Source organism: Heterodontus francisci, chromosome 32, assembly GCF_036365525.1.
Source record: "Heterodontus francisci isolate sHetFra1 chromosome 32, sHetFra1.hap1, whole genome shotgun sequence".
NCBI classification, from domain to species: domain Eukaryota; kingdom Metazoa; phylum Chordata; class Chondrichthyes; order Heterodontiformes; family Heterodontidae; genus Heterodontus; species Heterodontus francisci.
This window is the reverse complement of record NC_090402.1, coordinates 8,363,082-8,386,172: the sequence shown is the minus strand read 5'-3', so window position 1 is coordinate 8,386,172 and position 23,091 is coordinate 8,363,082. Positions and strand designations below refer to the sequence as shown.

Genomic DNA, 23,091 nt, shown 5'->3' with positions numbered 1-23,091 from the left:
AGGTGAAATTCTATCTTTATTTCCATTTTACATTCCTACATTCACATTTCCAGTGGAGAAAGCCTATGTAAACACGTCACGCTGTAATTACAGCTCCCGTCAGTGGAGCTGCTACAGTGCCGTCACTGATGGGAGGGAATCATTACAGTTTCCATTATAAGTGAGGACTTTATGATGGTAAAAAGTTGACTGTAAGTGTAAGATGTTTATGAATTGATCGATCTAACTTTTTTTATCTCTTTTTTTTTTCCAACTTGTGTCTGTGTAGCTCATCACAGTGTATAGTCTGCCAGGAATGGATTCCGATTGGCTGATGGGAGAAAAGGGCAACAAGAAAGGGAAAGTTCCAGTCACTTACCTGGAGCTGCTGAACTAAAGTCCCATCACAGAACTTTCACCAGAAGGATCGACACTTGCAAACACACCACGTTAACATTCACCAATTGTGTTCCATTCATTCCCAATGTCCTTTTAAAACATTATTTATGATTTCTTTTCAGTGACTTCAATTGCACCAGAAAGCTTTTAAAAAAAAAAAATGTCCAAATGGTTTACGATGTTACTTTTATATAGTTTTGTTACAATTTAAAAACATCACTGATTATGTGTATTAAAGTGTTAGGTTCAATGAAATTGTTTGCAACCTGTGCTTAGAAAAGCCTGATATAACTTAAAATGAAATGGCCATGTAGTCTGGGAATGGGCACTGAACACTTTAGAAAGGCTTTTCATAGTCTGTACACTGAACACTCCTTAAAACAGGTGAGAGCAGCCTGCAGGATTCACTTATTGTAATCGGTCACGTACCTTGATCCTTCATTCCATCACAGGGGCTTCAGCTTGCTTAGGGATATGAAGCCAATGAGAGAAGGGGAATGGTAAATATTGAGACACCTGTATAGAGTTACTGGTGTGAGGCTGTCCTTCAGTACAACCTGCCTGCACACATCTGGGAGGTGTTTTTTTTTGTAAGATGGAATTTAATATCCTGTAGTAAGAAATCCTCATTGAAACTCAAGGGCTTAACTTGTTTTGAATTTCCACAAGTGCATAATGCTTGTATATAGACAGTTACGTGACAGGTCTCGTGTTTATAGGACACTGAGAAATAAAAAGTTGGGTGTTTGAACATTGAAGGCAGCAGATAGTGACTGTACTCTATGCTTTATTTTTTTCATTGGCCAACCCTGTTCTCATGGGTCAGACATGTTTAGCTCACTCTCCTGGTGACAAGAAATTTTAGGGGTTAATTGTATTTTTTTTTTAATCCATGATTAGCAATCCAGAATGGGACAAAAGTCAATTTTACACTATAATTCTCTTTTGTAACTTTATTTTTTAGGTAGTTGTTTCTCTTTAGAGGTGATTTGCATTGTGCAAGTTTAGGGAATTGAATGTTTAGGAAAGGCACTGGAAATCTATTGCAGTTTTTGTCCTCTGCTAGTTGGGTACACCTGTTCACTATCCCTGTGTAAATGTGCAAGGTCCTGGCTCTGTATTCATTTCCTGGTTTCTATTGTCTGCATCAATTCACTTTGGTATTTGCTGCCTGTTACTGCTGTTCTATGCATAGTGAATGAACTTTGAAGAATAATAAAGCATTCCAATACCAGGCTGCCTTCATTGCAGGCTCTCACTCTTGTACATATTGGCAATGTCTTGTTTCAGTTTGTTAAGAACCTCCAGATGTCGCACAGCACTGTTGTAATGTAGGAAACGCAGCAGCCAATTTGCGCACAGCAGGCTCCCACACGCAGCAACGTGATAATGGCCAGATAATCTGACATTGTGATGCTCATTTGAGGGATAACTCCCTGTTCTCTGAAATGGTGTCACGGAATCTTTTGTATCAACCTGAGTGAGTAGGTAGGGCCCTGGTTGAATGTCTCATCTGAAAGACAGCACCTCTGACAGTGTAGCACTCCCTCGGTTCTGCACTGGAGTGTCAGCCTTGATTTGTTGTGCTCGGGTCCGGGAGTGGGACATGAACCCACAATCTTCTGAGTCAGAGGCGAGAGGGTTACCAACTGAGCCGCAGCTGACACTAGAGGTTTGATGGTTTGAGTGGCCTGAGATTTAGAATGCTTTGCTGGATAACTGACAACCTCTTGCTCTCAAGCACAAAATAGCATTGAGTCACCTGGTCTGATTGTGAACTTTTGGCCTTTACTGATACTAAATGGACCAAAGCCAGTGTAAAGCTGACCTTGATGTCTGTTATCACGTATACCAAATTATACACTTGAATGCCAAATAAACCAAAACTGCTGACAAAAAAGGACGTAAATAAATTTTAATGCATCTTTTAATGCATGCTTTTTAAATCTTCAACATAATGTGGTAGTTACTGATAAATACATAAAATCTAATGTAATCTTACTCCAGTACGCACACATCCCACTCATTCTCACTCCAATTCAATTAAATCATGTCATAACAGACAGGGACGTGTCAGCTCCAGTTTGCAATCCCCCCCTTGAGGGTTTTTTTCATTTTGTTTTGTTTAGTAATTTATTTTTTAAGAAGTGGGTGCAATCAAACCCAGAATTTGAGGGATTTCAAGGCATTACAGGAGCTGTTTAATCTTCACTTAATTATTCTAAAGGGGGAGAAAAAAATGCAGATTTATTTGGTGCTAAGATGGTTCAGTTAGTTGTTTACGAGGAATTGTTAATAAGACAATATGTGGGTCCCTGCGCCGATCATAAACTGAACATCCAAGCAAATTTATTCCAAGTTGCAAACATTTAATACAAAAGCAAAATACTGCAGATGCTGGAAATCTGAAATAAAAAAGCAGCAGGTCCGGCAGCATCCGTGGGGAGAGAAACAGAGTTAATGTTTCTGATGTTCTGACGAAAGGTCATTGACTTGAAACATTAACCCTGTTTCTCTCACCACAGATGCTGCCAGACCTGCTGAATATTTCCAGCACTTTCTGTGCTTATTGCAAACTTATAAAGCTTGCTTCAAATGTTAAGTGAAACCTGCAGTGATTTACGATTTATTAGCGAGAGAGATCATATCATTCTAACACACTGGAGAGCTGGAAGCATCTCCGAGGCGGGACACAGCTCCACTATTGTGATATTCAACCAGGTGAATAAGCGGCTAACCACCTGCTTTTGGGTTGGGTTTCTCTGTACTATCTCCACAAGTGTCCTGGGAGTGTTTTTGTGAAATGTAGAACTCATGTGTCTCAATTATATCCAGGGTCAAATACACTTGATAACTTTTACCATTGCTCGAGCCAAGACTTGGTGAGAAATGAACTAAACGGGGGATCACGTGGCACTGTGACACAACAGTGAGCCTCTTGGTAAGGTTGTCTCACCTGCCCTTCTGTTTGGTACTGGCTCGCCAAGATATGGTGGTGGTGGTGGGAAGCTGCTGTTCCCCTCACCTGAATCGAGCTGTGTGGAAACGCAATGCTGATATCTGGCAGAGAATGATGGAGATCACAAAGCTGTGTATGTCTCCTTTACTTCTCATTAACCCCCGTCAACATCACCGGTGGTCATGTGACCTGCGCCATTCACAAATGCCTCCCAAATATTTCACAGCAGTCACACGGGAAGCATTTTTCTCTGTATCCTAGTGTTTAAATTGCACATTATATATATATTTTCAATAGCATTACATTTAACAACACTAAAATATATTACACCAAGAAGAGATTCATGAGGGTTTTATCTGCTCATTCTTCCCACCCTGGAATCTGAAGAGGCAATGGTGACAACTTTACTGGGAGACAACAGGGAAAGAAATTGAGAAGTGAATAAGGGGATGAGGAATTCTGAGACCCCTTCACAGCCTCTGTTACAGTATCAGGGGAAATGAAGGATATGTTGATCGAGTGAAATGGTCTGAGGAGACTCGGGTGGAGAAGCACCACTGGCATGAACCAGTCGGGCCGAATGGCCTGTTTCTGCATGGTAAAATTCCATGTAAGCATTCCTGATGCGCCATACTGTCCTCCTCATCCTCCCCATCACCCCTTCCCCACCCACCCCCCACCCCCCCAACCCCCAAGATTGTCCTGGAGCCTCCGTGGCCAATTAGAAAGCAAATGGACTCCCTGATACTAGATTGGATTTCTTTGTGTAACAGCCATGTTTCCAACCTCTCCAATATTTTGATAACGGAACAAAAATGTTCAAAGAGAGTGAAAAAGACCCCATGTTTTAATGTCCCTATGATTTTTCCCCCTGGGTTTGCTCGCTGCAGTGTCCTGGAGATCAATCATCTACTGCTGCAGGGTTATTGATCCTCACGACCCTCAAGGCTTAGGGATACCTTTGTCCTGACAATAGTCTAGTGATATAATAAAAGCAAAATACTACAGATGCTGGAAATCTGGAATAGAAACAAAAAAGTGCTGGAAACACTCAGCAGGTCAGGCAGCATCTGTGGAGAGAGAAGCAGAGTTAACGTTTCAGGTCAGTGACCCTTCACCAGAACTCATAACTCAATAGTTCAGTGTTAACAGATTGCTGATGATTCCAAATCATCACTCCTTGTCCAATAACAATTAGAAAGACAATGAACTGCTGTCGATTTTCAAGAGAATTTTTTCTTTTTCTCAGTTCCAAACTGGCTGGGTTGAAAAATTTGAACAAGTGCTGCTGCGTATTACAGATTTTAACAGTTCCAGGCCCTGCAATGTGCACTGACAGAAGCTATCAACCAGTCTGAATCCTTTACAACTGATCAAAATTTTTACTTGAGAGAGCAGGTTTTCACCTTGACTAGGCCCAGAAAAGATATGTCATTTAAAAACATGGGAGAGTATTTTAGGGTTGCCAATCTTCACATAGGGCAAACTCCAGGCCCATATTATTTACACAATTTATTCCCAAAGTACCAAGGATTTACACAACGCCACGCCATTGTATCCAGGGGCCTGCACGAATGGATCAGTCGCGACTCCACGTTACGCAAAATAAAGTGCCACCACCACATATATCACCCACCCAACAGAAATAAAGACACCAAAGAGCAGGCTGAACAACACCAGCACGCGTGCCTTCCTCGAGGTGCTCTCCGCGTGAACGTGGTCTCCTCTCTGAATCGCCATCCGTGTCTGCAAGAGGAAGGGCAATGAATGATTGACAGACTGAGAACTCAAACACAAACTGGTCACTGCGAACCGGACGAATGCTACTGGTCATCAACATTAAACATTAAATGTTTTAACTGGTGATTGCAGAACCTGGCTGGGGTGTAGCTTAAGAGTATCGGAAATTTTAAGGGATGGTTTAATTTTTGGCCAGTTCCAGTTCAATTCCAAGCTCTTTCTAGTTCCTGACTCAGGTTGGACTCTGCTACTACACATATTCTACAATCTCAGTTATGTAACCAGATTGGGTGTGAGGGCCAGGGAGGGGGATGGAGTTAATGGCGAGGGTATGGAGTTTCTGACAGGGGCTGAAGACAATGACTTTGGTCTTCCCAGTGTTTAGCTGGAAGAGGTTACACCTCTTTCAAGGTTGTATCTGCTGTCAAAGAACTGTTTCCATTGACTGACTTGATTGAACCTGTATCAAAAATAACAATAGTCATGGAGACAGAAAATATTAACATCTGCCCTGCCACCTCAACTGAATTAGTGTAAAAAAGTCAAAGATGAAGTTTATTGGCATTTGTCCAAAGGTGTCATAGGAAGAGGAGGAGGCCATTCAGCCCCTCAAGCCTCTTCCACCATTCAGTGAGATCTGCAACCAAACTCTATATACCAACTTTTGTCCCATATCCCTTATTACCTCCAGTTACCAAAAATCTTTCAATCCCAGATTTAAAATTTACAATTGATCCAGTATCAATTGCCATTTATGGCAGAGAGCTCCAAAATTCTACCACCCTTTGTGTGAAGAAGTGTTTCCTAATTTCACTCCTGAAAGGTCTGGCTCTAATTTTTAGACTCTGCCCTCTCGTCCTAGACTGCCCAACCAGTGAAAATAGTTTCTCTCTATCTGCCCTATTGTTCCCCCTAATATCTTGGAAACTTTGATCAAATCACCCCTTAACCTTCTAAATTCCAGGGAATACAACTCTAGTTTGTGTAATCTCTCCTTGTAACTTAACCCTTGGAGTCCAGGAATCATTCTGGAAAATCTACACTGCGCTCTCTCCAAGGCCAATGTATCCTTCCTAAGGTGTGGTGCCCAGAACTGTTCACAGTAACTCCAGGTGTGGTCTAACCAGGTCTTTGTACAACTGAAGCCTGACGTCTATCCTCTTGTATTCTGGTTTATCTAGTCTCCCAATCAGTATCAATTTGCAGCTGCACCCTACTATTCCAATTCAAACCAAACATGCTCTGCGTGAGGCTGTCCTACCTCTCCTCCAACAACTTGCATTTATATAGCGCATTTAATGTGGAAAAACCTTCCCAAGGTGCTTCACAGAGGCACGAGGACAATGTACACTGAGCCATGGAAGGAGAGATTAGGCGGAGTGACCAAAAGCAGGTCAACGAGGATGGTATTGAAGAGGGTCTTAAAGGAGGGGATGAGGTAGAGGGGCTGAGGGATTTATGGAGAGTGGGAGCTAAGTGGCTGCAAGCAGAACCGCCAAAAGTAAAGCAAAAGGCAAAGGAAGCCAGAGTTAGAGGAACAAGGAGAGGGTTGGAGGAGGTTACAGGGAGGTGGAGGGGCGAGGCTGTGGAGGGATTTTAAATACAAGGATGAAACTTTTACAGTTGAGGTATTGAGGGAGCAGAAGACAATGTAGATCAGTAAGGTCAGGTGTGATTGGTGAGTGGAACCTGGTGTGGGATATGATCCAGGCAGCAGAGTTTAGATGTGGAGTGTGTGGTGGGGGCAGCAGACTATGTCTCCCCTGTGTTTATCTGGAGGAAGCTGGAGCACATGGTTATGCAAGAACTGAATAAAACACTAGTTAGGCCACAGCTAGAGTACTGCGTATAGTTCGGGTCACCACATTACAGGAAGCATGTGATTGCACTACAGAGGAGGTTTATGAGGATGTTTCCAGGAATGGTTAATTTTAGCAATGAGGAAAAGTTGGATAGGTTGGGGTTTGCTTTCTTTGGAACAGATGAGGCTGAGAGGTGATGGACTGGATAGGAAGGACCTATTCCCCTTAGCAGAGAGGTTAATAGCCAGGGCATAGATTGAAAGTAATTGGCGGAAGGATTAGAGAGGAGCTGAGAAGTAATTTTTTCACCCAGAGGGTGGTGGGGATCTGGAACTCACTGCCTGAAAGGGTGGTAGAGGCAGAAACCCTCATAACGTTTAAAAAAACACTTGGATATGCAGTTGTGCCGTAAGCTACAGGGCTACGGATCAAGAGCTGGAAAGTGGGATTAGGCTGTTTTTCAGCCAGCACAGACATGATGGGCTGAATGGCCTCCTTCTGCGCTGTAAATTTTCTATTTTTATGAAGTTATGTCTCATTCATGACCGGGTAAAGATGTTTGACAGAAGAATTGGAGGTTCAGGAGAGGTAGTGGAGCAGGAGAGGTGCAGTAACATTGGTTTATTTGTGGAAGTTAACAGGACCCCTTCAGATAATAATGAAAATACCATTGGTTATCGGGTGTTTAACATCAGTGACCACATGGTAGTGTTCAGCCGTTATCGAGGACTTAATCACCCAGAGTCCTTGGGCATAAATCTCATTTGCATAAACTGAAATAGTTTGGTTTGGGAAATCGGTCCAATGAATCATTCTTACCTCGTGTGAGAAGATGATGGCCAGAATCCCTGAGAGCAGACAACAGAAGACCGTCACTAGAACCGATTCCACCATGTAATCCTTGGCTGGTTGCCTCTGTTCGTGTTGGACTCCAGGTAATGGATAATTATACTGCAGAGGATGGGCAAAAGTGGCTGAAAGTAGATATAAATTGGAACATTCACCCCTCCCCTATCTCTGTAACCTCCTCCAGTCCCACAACCCCTCTCAGATCTCCACACTCCACCAATTCTGGCCTCTTGAGCATCCCCAACTTTCATCGCCCCACCACTGGCGGCCGTGCCTTCAGCTACCGAGGCCGCACGCTCTGGAATTCCATCCCTAAACCTCTCCACCTCTCGGTCATCCTTTCAGAGACACTCCTTAAAACCGACCTCTTTGACCAAGCTTTTGGCCACCTGTCCTGATATCTCCTTATATGGCTGAGTGTTATGTGTGTCTGATAATGCTCCTGTGAAAGATGTACCACATCAAAGGTGCTATATAAATGCAAGTTGCTGTTGATGTATTGAGGCCAACTGCCAAATTAGAATTCCATCCCATGTTTGAAGATACTAATGGAACAATACGTGGACTGTGCCACTCAATTAGGCTGTTGTTGAGATGAGGTTTATTTCTGGGATGGACACAATCTTGTCAGGCAACTGATACACGTATGGAAATTGGAATTTTGTATTGATCACACTTGTGTTAATGAAGCATAGGTTAGTGGAGGCAATGCTTGTGACTAAATATTCCTTTGTGAGAATAGAGTAGATGCGGATAGATTACCTCCTTCAAGTGTCTCACAGGTGAATTTACTGGCTTAAAGCAGGTTGGCTGTGCTTGTTTTGAGTAGTGACACTGGACGTTACCAGTTCTGGGGTAGAGTAATCAAAGGGAGAGGTTTCAGTTAATCATTACAACAATGCTGTAACTTAAGCCTCCCGTATTTAGCTCAAGTCCTGCTGATAAAATCAGGATTGGATGACCCACTTGCACTGAACTCTCAGCAGAGCCGGCTGTGTGTGTATGGTGAGCGCCTCTCACACACACACACTCTCAGACACACACTCTCCCACTCTCTCTCACACACACACAACACACACACACTCTCCCACTCTCTCACACACACTCCCACACACACACACACACACTCCCACTCTCTCACACACACTCACACGCTCTCACACACACTCACACACTCTCCCACTCTCTCTCTTACACACACACACACACTCCCACACACACACAACACACACACACTCTCCCACTCTCTCTCACACACACACAACACACACACATTCTCCCACTCTCTCACACACACTCACACGCTCTCACACACACTCACACACACACACACACTCTCCCACTCTCTCTCTTACACACACACACAACACACACACACTCTCCCACTCTCTCACACACACTCCCACACACACACACACACTCCCACTCTCTCACACACACTCACACGCTCTCACACACACTCACACACACACACACACACTCTCCCACTCTCTCTCTTACACACACACACACTCCCACACACACACAACACACACACACTCTCCCACTCTCTCTCTTACACACACACACACTCCCACACACACACAACACACACACACTCTCCCACTCTCTCTCTTACACACACACACTCCCACACTCTCCCACTCTCTCTCTTACACACACACACACACTCCCACACACAAACACACACACACACTCTCCCACTCTCTCTCTTACACACACACACACACTCCCACTCTCTCTCTTACACACACACACACACACTCCCACTCTCTCTCTTACACACACACACACTCCCACTCTCTCTCACACACACACTCCCACACACACACAACACACACACACACTCTCCCACTCTCTCTCTTACACACACACACACACTCCCACTCTCTCTCTTACACACACACTCCCACTCTCTCTCTTACACACACACACACTCCCACTCTCCCACTCTCTCACACACACACACACACTCTCCCACTCTCTCTCTTACACACACACACACTCCCACTCTCCCACTCTCTCTCACACACACACTCCCACACACACACAACACACACACACACACACTCCCACTCTCTCTCTTACACACACACACACACTCCCACTCTCTCTCTTACACACACACACACTCCCACTCTCCCACTCTCTCACACACACACACACACACTCTCCCACTCTCTCTCTTACACACACACACACACTCCCTCTCTCTCTTACACACACTCCCACACTCCCACTCTCTCTCTTACACACACACACACACTCCCACTCTCTCTCTTACACACACACACACTCCCACTCTCCCACTCTCTCACACACACACTCCCACACACACACAACACACACACACACTCTCCCACTCTCTCTCTTACACACACACACACTCTCCCACTCTCTCTCTTACACACACACTCCCACTCTCCCACTCTCTCTCACACACACACACACACTCTCCCACTCTCTCACACACACACACTCCCACTCTCTCTCTTACACACACACACGCTCTCACACACACACACAACACACACACACTCTCCCACTCTCTCTCACACACACAACACACACACACACACACACAACACACACACACAACACACACACACTCTCCCACTCTCTCTCTCACACACACACACTCTCTCACACACACACAACACACACACACTCTCCCACTCTCTGACACACACACACAACACACACACACTCTCCCACTCTCTCACACACACACACAACACACACACACTCTCTCACACACACACACAACACACACACTCTCCCACTCTCTCTCTCACACACACACACACTCTCCCACTCTCTCACACACACACACAACACACACACACTCTCTCTCACACACACACAACACACACACACTCTCCCACTCTCTCTCACACACACACAACACACACACACTCTCTCTCTCACACACACACTCTCCCACTCTCTCTCTCACACACACACACACTCTCCCACTCTCTCACACACACACACAACACACACACTCTCTCTCTCACACACACAACACACACACAATCTCCCACTCTCTCACACACACACACAACACACACACATACTCCCACTCTCTCTCTCTCTTACACACACACTCCCACTCTCTTACACACACACACATACTCCCACTCTCTCTCTCTTACACACACACTCCCACTCTCTTACACACACACACACTCCCACTCTCTCTCTTACACACACACACACTCCCACTCTCTCTCCCACACACACACTCCCACTCTCCCTCTCTCTCTCACACACACACTCCCACTCTCCCTCTCTCTCTCACACACACACTCCCACTCTCCCTCTCTCTCTCACACACACACTCCCACTCTCCCTCTCTCTCTCACACACACACAACACACACACACTCTCCCACTCTCTGACACACACACACAACACACACACACTCTCCCACTCTCTCACACACACACACAACACACACACTCTCTCACACACACACACAACACACACACACTCTCCCACTCTCTCACACACACACACTCTCTCACACACACACACACAACACACACACACTCTCTCACACACACACACAACACACACACACTCTCCCACTCTCTCTCACACACACACACACTCTCTCTCACACACACACTCTCCCACTCTCTCTCACACACACACACACTCTCCCACTCTCACACACACACACACACAACACACACACACTCTCCCACTCTCTCACACACACACACACTCTCTCTCACACACACACTCTCCCACTCTCTCTCACACACACACACACTCTCCCACTCTCACACACACACACACACACTCTCCCACTCTCACACACACTCTCCCACTCTCTCACACACACACACAACACACACACATACTCCCACTCTCTCTCTCTTACACACACACTCCCACTCTCTTACACACACACACACACTCCCACTCTCTCTCTTACACACACACACTCTCCCACTCTCTCACACACACACACAACACACACACATACTCCCACTCTCTCTCTCTTACACACACACTCCCACTCTCTTACACACACACACACACACTCCCACCCTCTCTCTTACACACACACACACTCCCACTCTCTCTCTCACACACACACTCCCACTCTCCCTCTCTCTCTCACACACACTCCCACCCTCTCTCTCTCTCACACACACACTCCCACCCTCTCTCTCTCTCACACACACACTCCCACTCTCTCTCTCACACACACACTCCCACTCTCCCTCTCTCTCTCACACACACTCCCACCCTCTCTCTCTCTCTCACACACACTCCCACCCTCTCTCTCTCTCACACACACACTCCCACCCTCTCTCTCTCTCACACACTCCCACCCTCTCTCTCTCTCTCACACACACTCCCACCCTCTCTCTCTCTCTCTCACACACTCCCACTCTCTCTCTCTCTCACACACACACTCCCACTCTCTCTCTCTCTCACACACACACAATGTTCACGTTGTGTCGCATCATAAAACAAACAGGTACAAACTCATGACTTTTTATTAACTTTTGATGTTGATCTGATCCTACCAAAACAGCAACTCAAAGTTTCCTCTTTATCACTTTGAATCTGTCAAGGAATTGCAATTCTGAATGGGGAATTAAATTTGAGCACCTGGAAATTAAATTTTAGACCAATTTCATATCTTTATATCCAAATTTATACTATAGATATTATATTCAGGACAAGGCTCTGATGAACGGTCATTGACCTGAAATGTTAACTCTGTTCCTCTTTCCACAGACACTCATGAGTATTTCCAGCATATTCTGTCTTTATTTTGGGTTTCCAGCATCTGCAGTGTTTGGTTTCAGCATTTTTGAAGAGTAGCCTCTTAAAATAAAGGGGAATGCAACAACCAAACTGCGCACAGCAAGATCCCAGAAATGCGATAACTGACCAGATAATCTGTTTGTCTGGTCGCATTGATTGCAAGATAATTGGAAAAGGAACCAGAGGGGGAGATGAGGAGATATTTCTTGCATGGTGAATTGTCGTGATCTGGAACACACTGCCTGAAAGGGCGGTGGAAGCAGGTTCAATAGTAACTTTCAAAAGGGGATTGGATTGAATTGAAAAGGAAACATTTGCAGGGCTATGGGGAAAGAGCAGGGGGAGTAGGGCACATGCTGAGCGTAGACACTGACACAGATCTATTGGACTGTTACTGTGCTGTAAATAATATGTAACTTCAGGATGGTCGAGAGAATTTACAGATTAATCTCTGAGGGTGGTCCTGTTTAACAGGGTAGTTTTAAACTAGTCAGGCTACAAAAAAAAACAAGACTTAATCTTAATGTTGAACATTTATAGGCTCCAACACTGATTTGTAAGGTGAGGGACTGATAGGAAGAAAACAATCAAACCAAATTAAATCAGAACATTTCCCATTTTTTTTCCTTATCATTTTCTATTTCCTTCTTCCTGCCCCCAGTCCCCATGTGGAGCTGCTGTTTCAATCAGGAGGAGGAAGTGCACCTGATTTCTGGATGTCTCCACATTCAGCGACAATACCCTCCAGTTGATGCGTCAGACTTCCTCCTGCCACCTCGATCCTCACAAACCAAGCGAGACCAACTCGGTGGAAATGTCACAGAATCAGAACTTAGGTCTCCTGACCAAAGTACATTGCTCGAATGTTATACCCTACGAGTCACTTACATGTGAACGTGATGGATTTTAAAGCAGAATGTTTCTCCGTTGTTAACTTTGGAAACATGGGACTAGAAATAAAAAATACTTGCATTTATGCGGCACTTTTCATAACTCCAGGATGTCCCCAAATCACTTTTCAGCCAATGAACATATACAGCATATAAGAAGCCTTCTTTTTGAAATGTAGTCACTGTTGTAATGTAGGATACACACCAGCCAGTATGTACACAGCAAGATCCCAACAACGGCAATGTGATGACTAACCAGTCAATCAGTTTTTGTGAGGTTGGTTGAGGGATTAAGTATTGGCCAGGAAACCAAGGAGAGCTCCCCTACTTTTCTTTGAATTGGTGCCACAGGTTCTCTGATATGCACCTGAGAGGGCTGACAGAGCCTCGGTTTAACACCTCATTCAAAATGATAGCGTCTCTGACAATGCAGCACTCCCTCAGTACTGCACCATCAGCCTGGATTATGGGCTCAAGTATCTGGAGTGGGATTTGAACCAGGAGTAAGAGTTCCAACATCTCAGCCGTGGCAGAGATCTGCAAAACTTGGCCTCGATGGGCTGAATGGCCTCCTGTGTTATATCATTCTATGATTCAATGATTTCTTTTATTTTGAACTGTCCTCATTGATCAAGAGTTCTACAAACACATATAACAAGGAAAGGTCTTGTATTAGTTTAGAGTCCTATTTATAACTGTCTAAAGAGGATAAGTATCACAAACTGGAATACATAGCCTTCCGCTGGCTGCAGATTGTGTTACTGGGTCTGTTCTTGGAGGAAGCAATATTACAGACTTCACAACAACAATCCCCACCTACAGTAGCTCAGTGAACCCGCCCCAGTCAATAGCTGAAACAGACAGGTCAGGAAACAATAACGGAACAGTGCACAGCAAGATCCCAGCAATGAGAAAGCTGACCAGATAATCTGTTTGTTTGGTAGCATTGATTGAGAGATAATTAGCAAAGGAGCTAGAGGCGGGAGTGGGGGGGGTGCTGAAAAATATTTTGCTGCACAGTGAGTTGTTGTGATCTGGAACGTGCTGCCTGAAAGGGCGGTGGAAGCAGATTCAATAGTAACTTTCAAAAGGGAATTGCAGAAATATTTGAAAAGGAAAAATTTGGCCTTTTTCTATTTTTTAAAAATTATTTTTACTTTTTTACCTTGTGCTTGCCTTAAGCTTGATTTTTCATGTTGTGCTTTTGGACAGAGCTGTTCATTATTCCACTATTAACACTCTCTCTGGACTAATGCATCGTCTTTCACCACAAGCATTAACCCACTCTTTGCCTTTGTCCCATGATATCTCTCCTGCCCTCTGCACTATCCACACACCTTCCCTTTTGTCCTCTTCTTCATCACCTCCCATCCCCACTTCACTTCTTAAAGGTCCTTTTCTAACCTTTGCCAGTTCTGAAGGTCACAGACCCGAAACGTTAACTCTGCTTCTCTCTCCACAGATGCTGCCTGACCTGCTGAGTATTTCCAGCACTTTCTGTTTTTATTTCAGATTTCCAGAATCTGCCGTATTTTGCTTTTATTTTAGGTCAGTAAGCTCCCAAGTTGAATCCCGGTATGCGCTGTGTTAGCTGATCTAGGGATATGGGGATCGGGTGGGAAGGTGCAGTTGAGGTAGAAGATCAGCCATGTTCTTATTGAATGGTGCAGCAGGCTCAAGGGGCCGAATGGCCTACTCCTGCTCCCATTCCTTATGTTCTTATCTCAGCCAATTCTGGACTAACACGGAGGATGTGACAGGAATAAAAGATAGACTTGCATTCCTATAGCACTTCCCATGACTGCAGGACATCCCTCAATACTTTGCAGCCAATCGAGTACTTTTGAAGTGTAGTCACTGTTGTAATGTAGGAACTGCCAACGTGCGCACAGCAAGATCCCACAAATAACAACGTGATACTGACCAGATTGTCCGTTTTCAGGTGACGGTTGAAAGGTAAATACTGACCAGGACACCGGGGAGAACCTTCTGGCACTTCTTCAAAATAGTGGCCGTGGGATCTGTGAGCAAGTCTCTTAACTACCCAATAATCTGGAAATGCCGCTCACTGATTGGTCAGAAATTATCAATGATCAATGACCATATATTAACCGGTTTTCTGAAACAAGCAATTTCTGGAAATCGGATTTTAGTCTATTTTGAGGCGCCTGGAATTTTGACAGTTTGGGCTCGTTCAGTCAGTCCTCGTATTGAAGTCATGTGACTTTGGAATAGGTGACCCCAAGCCCAGTAACAAGTTCATTTTAACTCAGACAATGATATTTGATCGGCAGAATTTAAAAGCTCAGTCACTACTTACAATTGTGAAAGGATAAGATCCTGGAAGGGATTGCTGAGGTTGATAAAAGACTTGATCCTGTGCTCCTGGCTGGTACATAACAGGTAATTGTCCAGGGAATGAGTTCCCATAGGATGGATAAAGCAGATGGATAGTCTTTGGATCGAGTGGTGAATATGGAGGAGGTTCTCCCACATAGGTTCTATTTATACATCCCAGGGTGTTCACAGCTTCTTCCGCCTCACTTGTAACTTTTGGTTGAAGTGTACAGTCAACAACTGGATGGTGTTGTCCAGTGCTTTCTGTAGAGTTTACTCCATAGCCTTGGGCACTAGGAGGCTCCTCACTGAGTTCAACAGAGTGGAAAACTGATGTCACAGCCCCTGTCTGTCCTGCATTCTCTGATGTCCTTCCTTCTCTGTTCTGATCGTCTCTCCATTCCTCTTGTACTTCAACTCCATTTTCACTCCCTGCCGTATCTGAAGGAACCCAAAATATGAGAAAAAGCAAAAGAACGTGCATTTATAAAGCGCCTTCGAGGATATCCCATCGTGTTTTACGCCAATGAGGTACTTTCAAAGTGTAGTCACTGCTGTGAAACTATGTCCAATTTTGAATAGATTGGAATAATTTTGAATAAGTTGTAGAAATTGTTTCCATCTTTTGAGTAAATGTTCTCAATGTTCAGGGGATGGTTAGTTTACAAGTTATTGTGAATAAAGTTAGGGATATAGGCTGTCACCAGAAGTAAACATCTGGTGTAACGCTGGCACATTGTTGATTCAGTCAATAGCATCAACAACATCACCATTATTTCATGCCTTTAACAGGGAGAAATACTCCAAGGAGTTTACACGACCATCACTCACTGTAAAGATAGTCAAAGATTTTCCTAAAGGTGACTTTTTTTAATATAAAAGCTTACTTTTGTGCATTTCATAAATGTAATATGGGACAAGACAGCTTTTCAGTTTAACATATCCAGTTTAATAATAAAATCCTCAGTTTAGCCGAATAATGAAGGAACTCATTTCCATTCATCTGAAGAGAGGCCCAAGGCATTTCAAACATCAAAATTTGTCACAGGCGCAAAGTTTATACTGAAGTATTGAAAAAACAGAGAGGAAGCCAAGCAGTCTCTGCCAATTTACAGAGAAAATTCCCCGGCAGTCAACCCAACATGTAATTAGGGGCAATAGTGTAGCACAGACAATATTAGATTGGTCGCCAGTGATACATCTCACCCAAGTTTCATTTCCATTGATGTCAACCGGTTATGGGCAGAGCTTTAGATCAAGTGGCTCCTTAAATGGCGATGGTAACATAGCAGTTACATTACTGGACTAATAATCCAGAGGCCAGCAGTAATGATTTGGAGACACGAGTTCAAATCCCACCACAGCAACAGGGGGATTTAAGTTCAGTTCATTAAATAAATCTGGATTTTTTTTTAAAAAAGGTACCAGATTGTAATAAAAACCCATCTGGTTCACTAATGACCTTCAGGGAAGGAAATCTGCCGTCCTTACCTGGTCTGGCCTACGTGTGACTCCAGACCCACAGCAATGTGGTTTTGACTGTTAGTTGCCCTCTGAAATGGCCTAGCAAGCCACTGAATGGTGGCAATCAATTCTGGCCTTGCCAGTGACCACCCCTATTGCTTTCTAGTTAACCTCAGGATGTAACGGCATACTAAGATTTTGTGGCTTTAATGGAACATAGATAATGCACACACCGCCACCCTTGCAGCAGAATAAAGCACTGTTTGTTACTTGGTATAATACTCCTGTCATTATAAGAGAACAAATCTCCCAACTTATTGTGATTTACCTCATAAGGCTCTACTTGAAAACACTGGCATGTTGGTGGGAAATATATAGGCACCAAACCCACCCCTGCTCCCACCCTTGGTGAAATTTCTTGTAAATTCATTAATTATCATTACAGTTAAGTCTGCTGTTGATTTATGTTTAATTAAAAGAAACATCACTGGGGAAGGTTGGGATCAGTGTGGGATGACATAGAATTCTACAGTACAGAAACAGGCCATTTGGCCCAACAGGGCTGTGCCAGTGTTTATGCTCATCTCACCTTATCTGTCTATCCGTCTATTCCTTTCTCCCTCGTGCGTTTATCCAGCTTCCTCTTAAATACATCAAAGCTATTCATCTCAATTACTGCTTGGGCTAGCAAGTTCCACATTCCCGTCATTCTCTGGGTAAAGAAGTTTCTCCTGAATGGATGCTGTGTCGTCTTGTGTTATGTGTGCCGTTTGTTTTTTTTTTGATGGTGTGGCTGTTTGATTTCTTACCACATTGCATTGTTTACTTGTCCAACCCTTCATTGATATGTTTCATATATAATAATGAATGGAGAAAGCAGCCTTGTGGCAATGATTAATACATCATGTGGTGTCGAATGTCATTGTGACACATACAAATAGCGTGCCCTAAGTACACACGCCAAGAACAACAGAGTATCAAAAGAAAACAAAATGAGTTCACACTGAAAACTTTCTTCCAACCTTCCAAGATCTCTGTGCTTGTCCAATTCTGGCCTCTTCCACATCCCCGATTTCCATCGTTCCACTGTTGGCAGCCAAGCCTTCAGCTGCCTGGGTCCGAAGCTCTGGTATTTTCTCCACCTCTCTCACCTCCTTTAAGACACTCCTTAAAACCTACCTCTTTGACCAAGCTTTTGGTCGCCTGCCCTAATATCTCCTTATGTGGCTTGGGGTCAAGTTTTGTTTGATAGGTGCGCCTGTGAAGCACCTTGGGGCAGTTTACAGCATTAAAGCTGCTATATAAATGCAAGTTATTGTTGTTATTAACTTTTTTTTATCTCAATGGCTGCTCCCAGGGCCAGACTTCTACTCTGCCTCCCCTTTCCAAATCAGAGAGTTTGACTTGGAGTTCCAGCTTTGACTGACCTTTGAACTCACCTGCCCTGGGCGGGTTGCTCTATTTCATGGCCAGTCTATCAGGTGGAAGAGGAGGAGAGTTTCCCCTTGGGGTTGAGGAGATGGAAAGCTAGTGAGGCCTGTCCTGGTTTCGAGTGCACCAACTCCTGTCAGCTGATGACAGACCATAGTTAGCCAGGCTGTGACTTACCATCACTTTCCACTTGAAGGAGAAACCATGGCAACAGAAAGCCAAGAGAAATAAAATGTCTTTTATATTTTAAAAAACTAAACTGCCAAAGTTTACTGAGGCGTTGAGCTGTTTAATCCAGCTCATAAAATGGAAACCACAAGAAGCAACAGAAACAACTTTAATAGCATTTCTGAGATAACAAAATGTTCCAGTTTGCTTTACATCACTGGAAGAGGGTCAGGAGGAGAAAGAGATATGAGCAGGAAAAGGATGGCAGCAGTGTGTACCATCTACAAGACACACGGAAGCAACTCATCAAACCTCCTTCAATAGCACCTTCCAAACCCGTGACCTCGACCACCTAGAAGGACAAGGGCAGCAGATGCATGGGAACATTACCACCTGCAAGTTCCCCTCCAAGCCACACACCGTCCTGACTTGGAACTATATCGCCGTTCCTTCACTGTCGCTGGGTCAAAATCCTGGAACCCCTTCCTATTAGCTCTGGGGGTGTACCTGCCCCACATGGACTGCAGCAGTTCAAGAAGGAGGCTCACCACCACCTTCTCAAGGGGCAATTAGGGATGGACAATAAATGTCGGACTTACCAGTGACGCCAACATTCCAAGAATGAATAAAAACAAAGAGGTAAGATTTGAAGAGGACATCTGAGGCTATCGAAGAAGTAGCAAGGCAGAGAGGTACAGGAAGAGCCTTTGAGTATACCAGCATTTACTGCATGGGTTTAGGAGAAGTTTTTTGAGGAGATGTGTTGGTTGTTTTGGGATGGGCACAGCCTCTAAAAAAATTATAAGAACCTCAATCAACAATGACCTGAAATACTCAGTTATTTTGGTTTCTTCTCTTCCCCCCACAATGCACATCCTTCCCTGAGAATGACAAGCAAGCAACCTGCTCCACAGTGCCCCTCTATACCTGTTTGTTAAGGAGTGCGTCTGTCTGACATACACAGAAATGGAAACACACTGATGTTACAACATAGAAACCAACCATTCGGCTCAACGAGACACTGTCGGCATTTACCCTCCACATGAGGAATTATTTCTAATCACATTTATCTGCTTTGTTCCCATGTCTCTTTAGTTTAATCCACCTGTCTAATAAAGTCTTGAACATTGGTTTAGATCCTGCCTCAACCACTCACTCTAGAAGTGAATCCCACAGCCTCACAACACTCTCTGTGAAGAAGATTCTCCTGCTTTCTTCTAAATCTCTTACGTTTAAATCTTATGTCTATGGCCTCTCGTTCTTGACCCCTCGCCTACTGGAAACAGTCTGTCCTGTTCCATCCTGAGATAATTAAAACAACCTATCATGTCAGCCCAATTCTAATGGAAAAGGGCTGGACTTCCTTCGTACTGTATTTCCTCCTCTGAGTGTATTTGCATATAGTGACTTACTCTCCTGCTTTTCACTTACTTCTCAATTAGTCTGTGTCCAATTTCCTTGGCATCTTTCCAGACAACATGAGCCTGCCTTCTCCATTCTACAACACATTAATACAGTAACACCAAAACTGGCATCAGGTACATTCCTTTAGGATAAGGGATCGGCCACTTAGGACTGAGATGAGGAGAAATTTCTTCACTCAGAGGGTTGTGAATCTTTGGAATTCTCTACCCCAGAGGGTTGTGAATCTTTGGAATTCTCTACCCCAGAGGGTTGTGAATCTTTGGAATTCTCTACCCCAGAGGGTTATGGATGCTCAAGACTGAGATCCATAGATATTTGCACTCGAAGGGAATCAAGGGATATGAGGACAGGTGGGAAAATGAAGTTGAGGCAGATCATCCACGATCTTATTGATTAGCGGAGCAAGCTCGAATGGCTCTGTCCAATCATGAGGGCTTTGGACAGAATGATAAGGAAAACTGTTCCCATTGGCGGAAGGGTTGAGAACCACAGGACAGATTGAAAATGATTGGCTAAAGAACTGGAGGTGGCATGAGGTAAAGCTTTTTCTACACAGCGAGTGGTTAGGATCTGGAATGCGCTGCCTGAGAGTGTGGCGGAGACAGATTCAATCAGGGCTTTCGAAAGGGAGTTGGATAAACAGCTGATGAGAAAAGATTTTCAGGGCTACGGGGAAATGGCAGGGGAGTGGGACCAGATGAGTTAATCTTGCAGGGAGCCAGCACAGGCATGTTGGGCTGAATGGCCTTCTTCTGTGCTGCAACCAGTCAATAATTCCATGATTCTATGTATCCCCTACTCTTATTCCGCTTTCTTATGTTATTATTTTATACCAGCTCTCTATGCGAATGACTTACATTAAAGCCCAATTTCCAATATTTCACTGAATTGCAGTCTCAACTTGTCAGCTGACACTGTTCCTCACTCACAACGACTCCGGAAAAAAATATAGGGAATTTGGAATTCTCCACTCGTTCAAACTATTCCATACCGTTCCAGCACTAAGTCCTAACCCTATACCTCACTTCCCCTTTCACCCCTTGCATAAACATCCAACAGTCCGTGAGTAATACTAGCCTCCCCCTCTGAGACTCAGTGATAATTCAGGATGGGGGGGGGGGGGTTTCTCACAGTGAAGAAAACACGTGGTCATTTGTTGTGTTGCTGATGTTTAATAAAATAGAACAATGATTTGTTAATAGAGAAGGACCCAGTTCCAGATTTTAGTTTAGACTCTTGCACTGAGATGCAGGAGGCACAAGAACACGTTTAATTGAACTTCCCCCACTGTAAAGAAATGCTATCCCCGCTTATAAATTCCTGTACTGTTCAGCTCATCCCCCAGGAGAAATCATTGAAAGGACTTTAAATTGCCTCACAGTACAATAGACAAGTATATTTTTATACTTCACTGAACTGTATGCAGGACCAGCTAAAGAGAACCAGATGAAAAAACATCGCGAAGAATACAGACTTTTGGCAACATCCAGCCACCCTGTTCACACAGAAAGAAACTCTCCAGCTCTGAAATACCTGATTCCATTCTTGTTGCCGCTTCTCTCTTTCTCTGCGCCGTCTCTCGCTCCTGGGGTGGGGGGGGGTTTATGTTTCTTGTGACAAAAAAAATAAGTGAGAAGCTGCTGGTGCTGCCAGTGAATGGGATTAATAAGTCACAGAGTGCATGTTTACAGAGCGGTGTGCAGGCAGGTAAAAGCCAGAGCCAGCTCTCCGCAGGACAGTGCCAGTCAGCAGAGTGGCTGAGGGAGGCTGGAGGCTCCAGCTCGGGAAGCTGTCTGGTATCAGTCAGTGCTGTCCCGCCTCGCCCTGGCACAAAGTCCCTCTCCCCATACACACACACACACAATGAATTATTTACTGCTCTGCAAGAGATAAGGCCCGCTATCTAAACACCAAGACTACATCCACCTTTGAGCCAGTGGTTTACCGTTTGAAACTTTTTTTTTAATTACACTTCTTCTGACTGCTGGTTGCAAACTTCATTCTCTTTTTTTCTGCAATCGATAGCTAATAAATATTTATGTTGATTGACAATTTAAAGACTTCAACGTCTCGGATCCAGTTCCAGATTTTTGGTCTGTCCCTTTGCGCTGTCATTCAAGAAACAAAAGAACTTGCCTTTATATAGCGCCTTTCGTGGCCCCCAGGATGTCCCAAAGCGTTTTACAGCCAACAAAGTGCTTTTTGAAGTGCTTTCGCTACTGCGTAATGTAGGAAACGCAGCAGCCAATTTGCGCATAGCAAGATCCCACAAACAGCAGCGTGATGATGACCAGCTAATCTGTTTTTTTAGTGATTTTGGTTAGGGCGTAGATATTGGCGAGAACACTCCTGCTCTTCCTCCAATAGTGGCTGTGGGATCTTCCACATCCACCTGAGAGAGCAGACGGGGCCTCTGCGTGATGTAGCTACTGAACTATATTTAATATGACATTTCCCTCCCCAGAAAGCAGTTGTGCCTGTGGGGTTCACCTGAAAATTTCAAAACTGTGATTGTGAGATTTTTGTCCGGTAAGGGCATTGAAGGATACAGAACAAAGGCAGGTAAATGGAGGTTAGATACAGATCAAGCATAACCTAATTGAATGGCAGAACAGGCCTGAGGGGCTGAATGGCCTTCTCCTGTTCCAATGTTCCAATGCTCATAACATACTTCAGACGAAAGGACAACAAGGGGTTAACTCCTTGTTTGAGATTCTGTTAAAGTCGCAAGGTTTTGGTGGAAACAGACAGTCAGATAGCCCAGTCAAGAATCAAGCGCGCAATATGTCTTCAACCACAATAGAAGAAGGGATTAGCATTTGAAGCTCTTAAGAATCAGACAACGGAAGGAGACGGGCTC

The 23,091-nt window shown here is 44.3% G+C and overlaps 2 protein-coding genes across 5 annotated transcripts in view; one reads left to right on the top strand and one right to left on the bottom strand.

The window, feature by feature from the left end:
* Positions 1-1,608, top strand: part of LOC137347604 (endophilin-B2-like) — a 102,060-nt gene extending 100,452 nt beyond the window's left edge. For all 4 annotated transcript variants that reach the window (XM_068012159.1, XM_068012158.1, XM_068012157.1 and 1 more), the window contains one exon: positions 269-1,608. In XM_068012159.1, the coding sequence (XP_067868260.1) occupies positions 269-376 (108 nt within the window). In that variant the 3' untranslated portion in view covers positions 377-1,608. The remainder of the gene's footprint in view (positions 1-268) is intronic.
* A 2,684-nt stretch (positions 1,609-4,292) lies between these two features.
* prrt1b (proline rich transmembrane protein 1B) lies at positions 4,293-22,052 on the bottom strand. The gene is made up of 4 exons (XM_068012160.1): positions 21,765-22,052; positions 15,727-16,184; positions 7,699-7,830; positions 4,293-5,083 (listed from the first exon to the last, which is right to left on the bottom strand). Exons 1-4 carry the CDS (start codon positions 21,772-21,774, stop codon positions 4,934-4,936), a joined length of 750 nt encoding a protein of 249 aa, XP_067868261.1. The 5' UTR covers positions 21,775-22,052; the 3' UTR covers positions 4,293-4,933.
* Between the last annotated feature and the right edge of the window lie 1,039 nt (positions 22,053-23,091).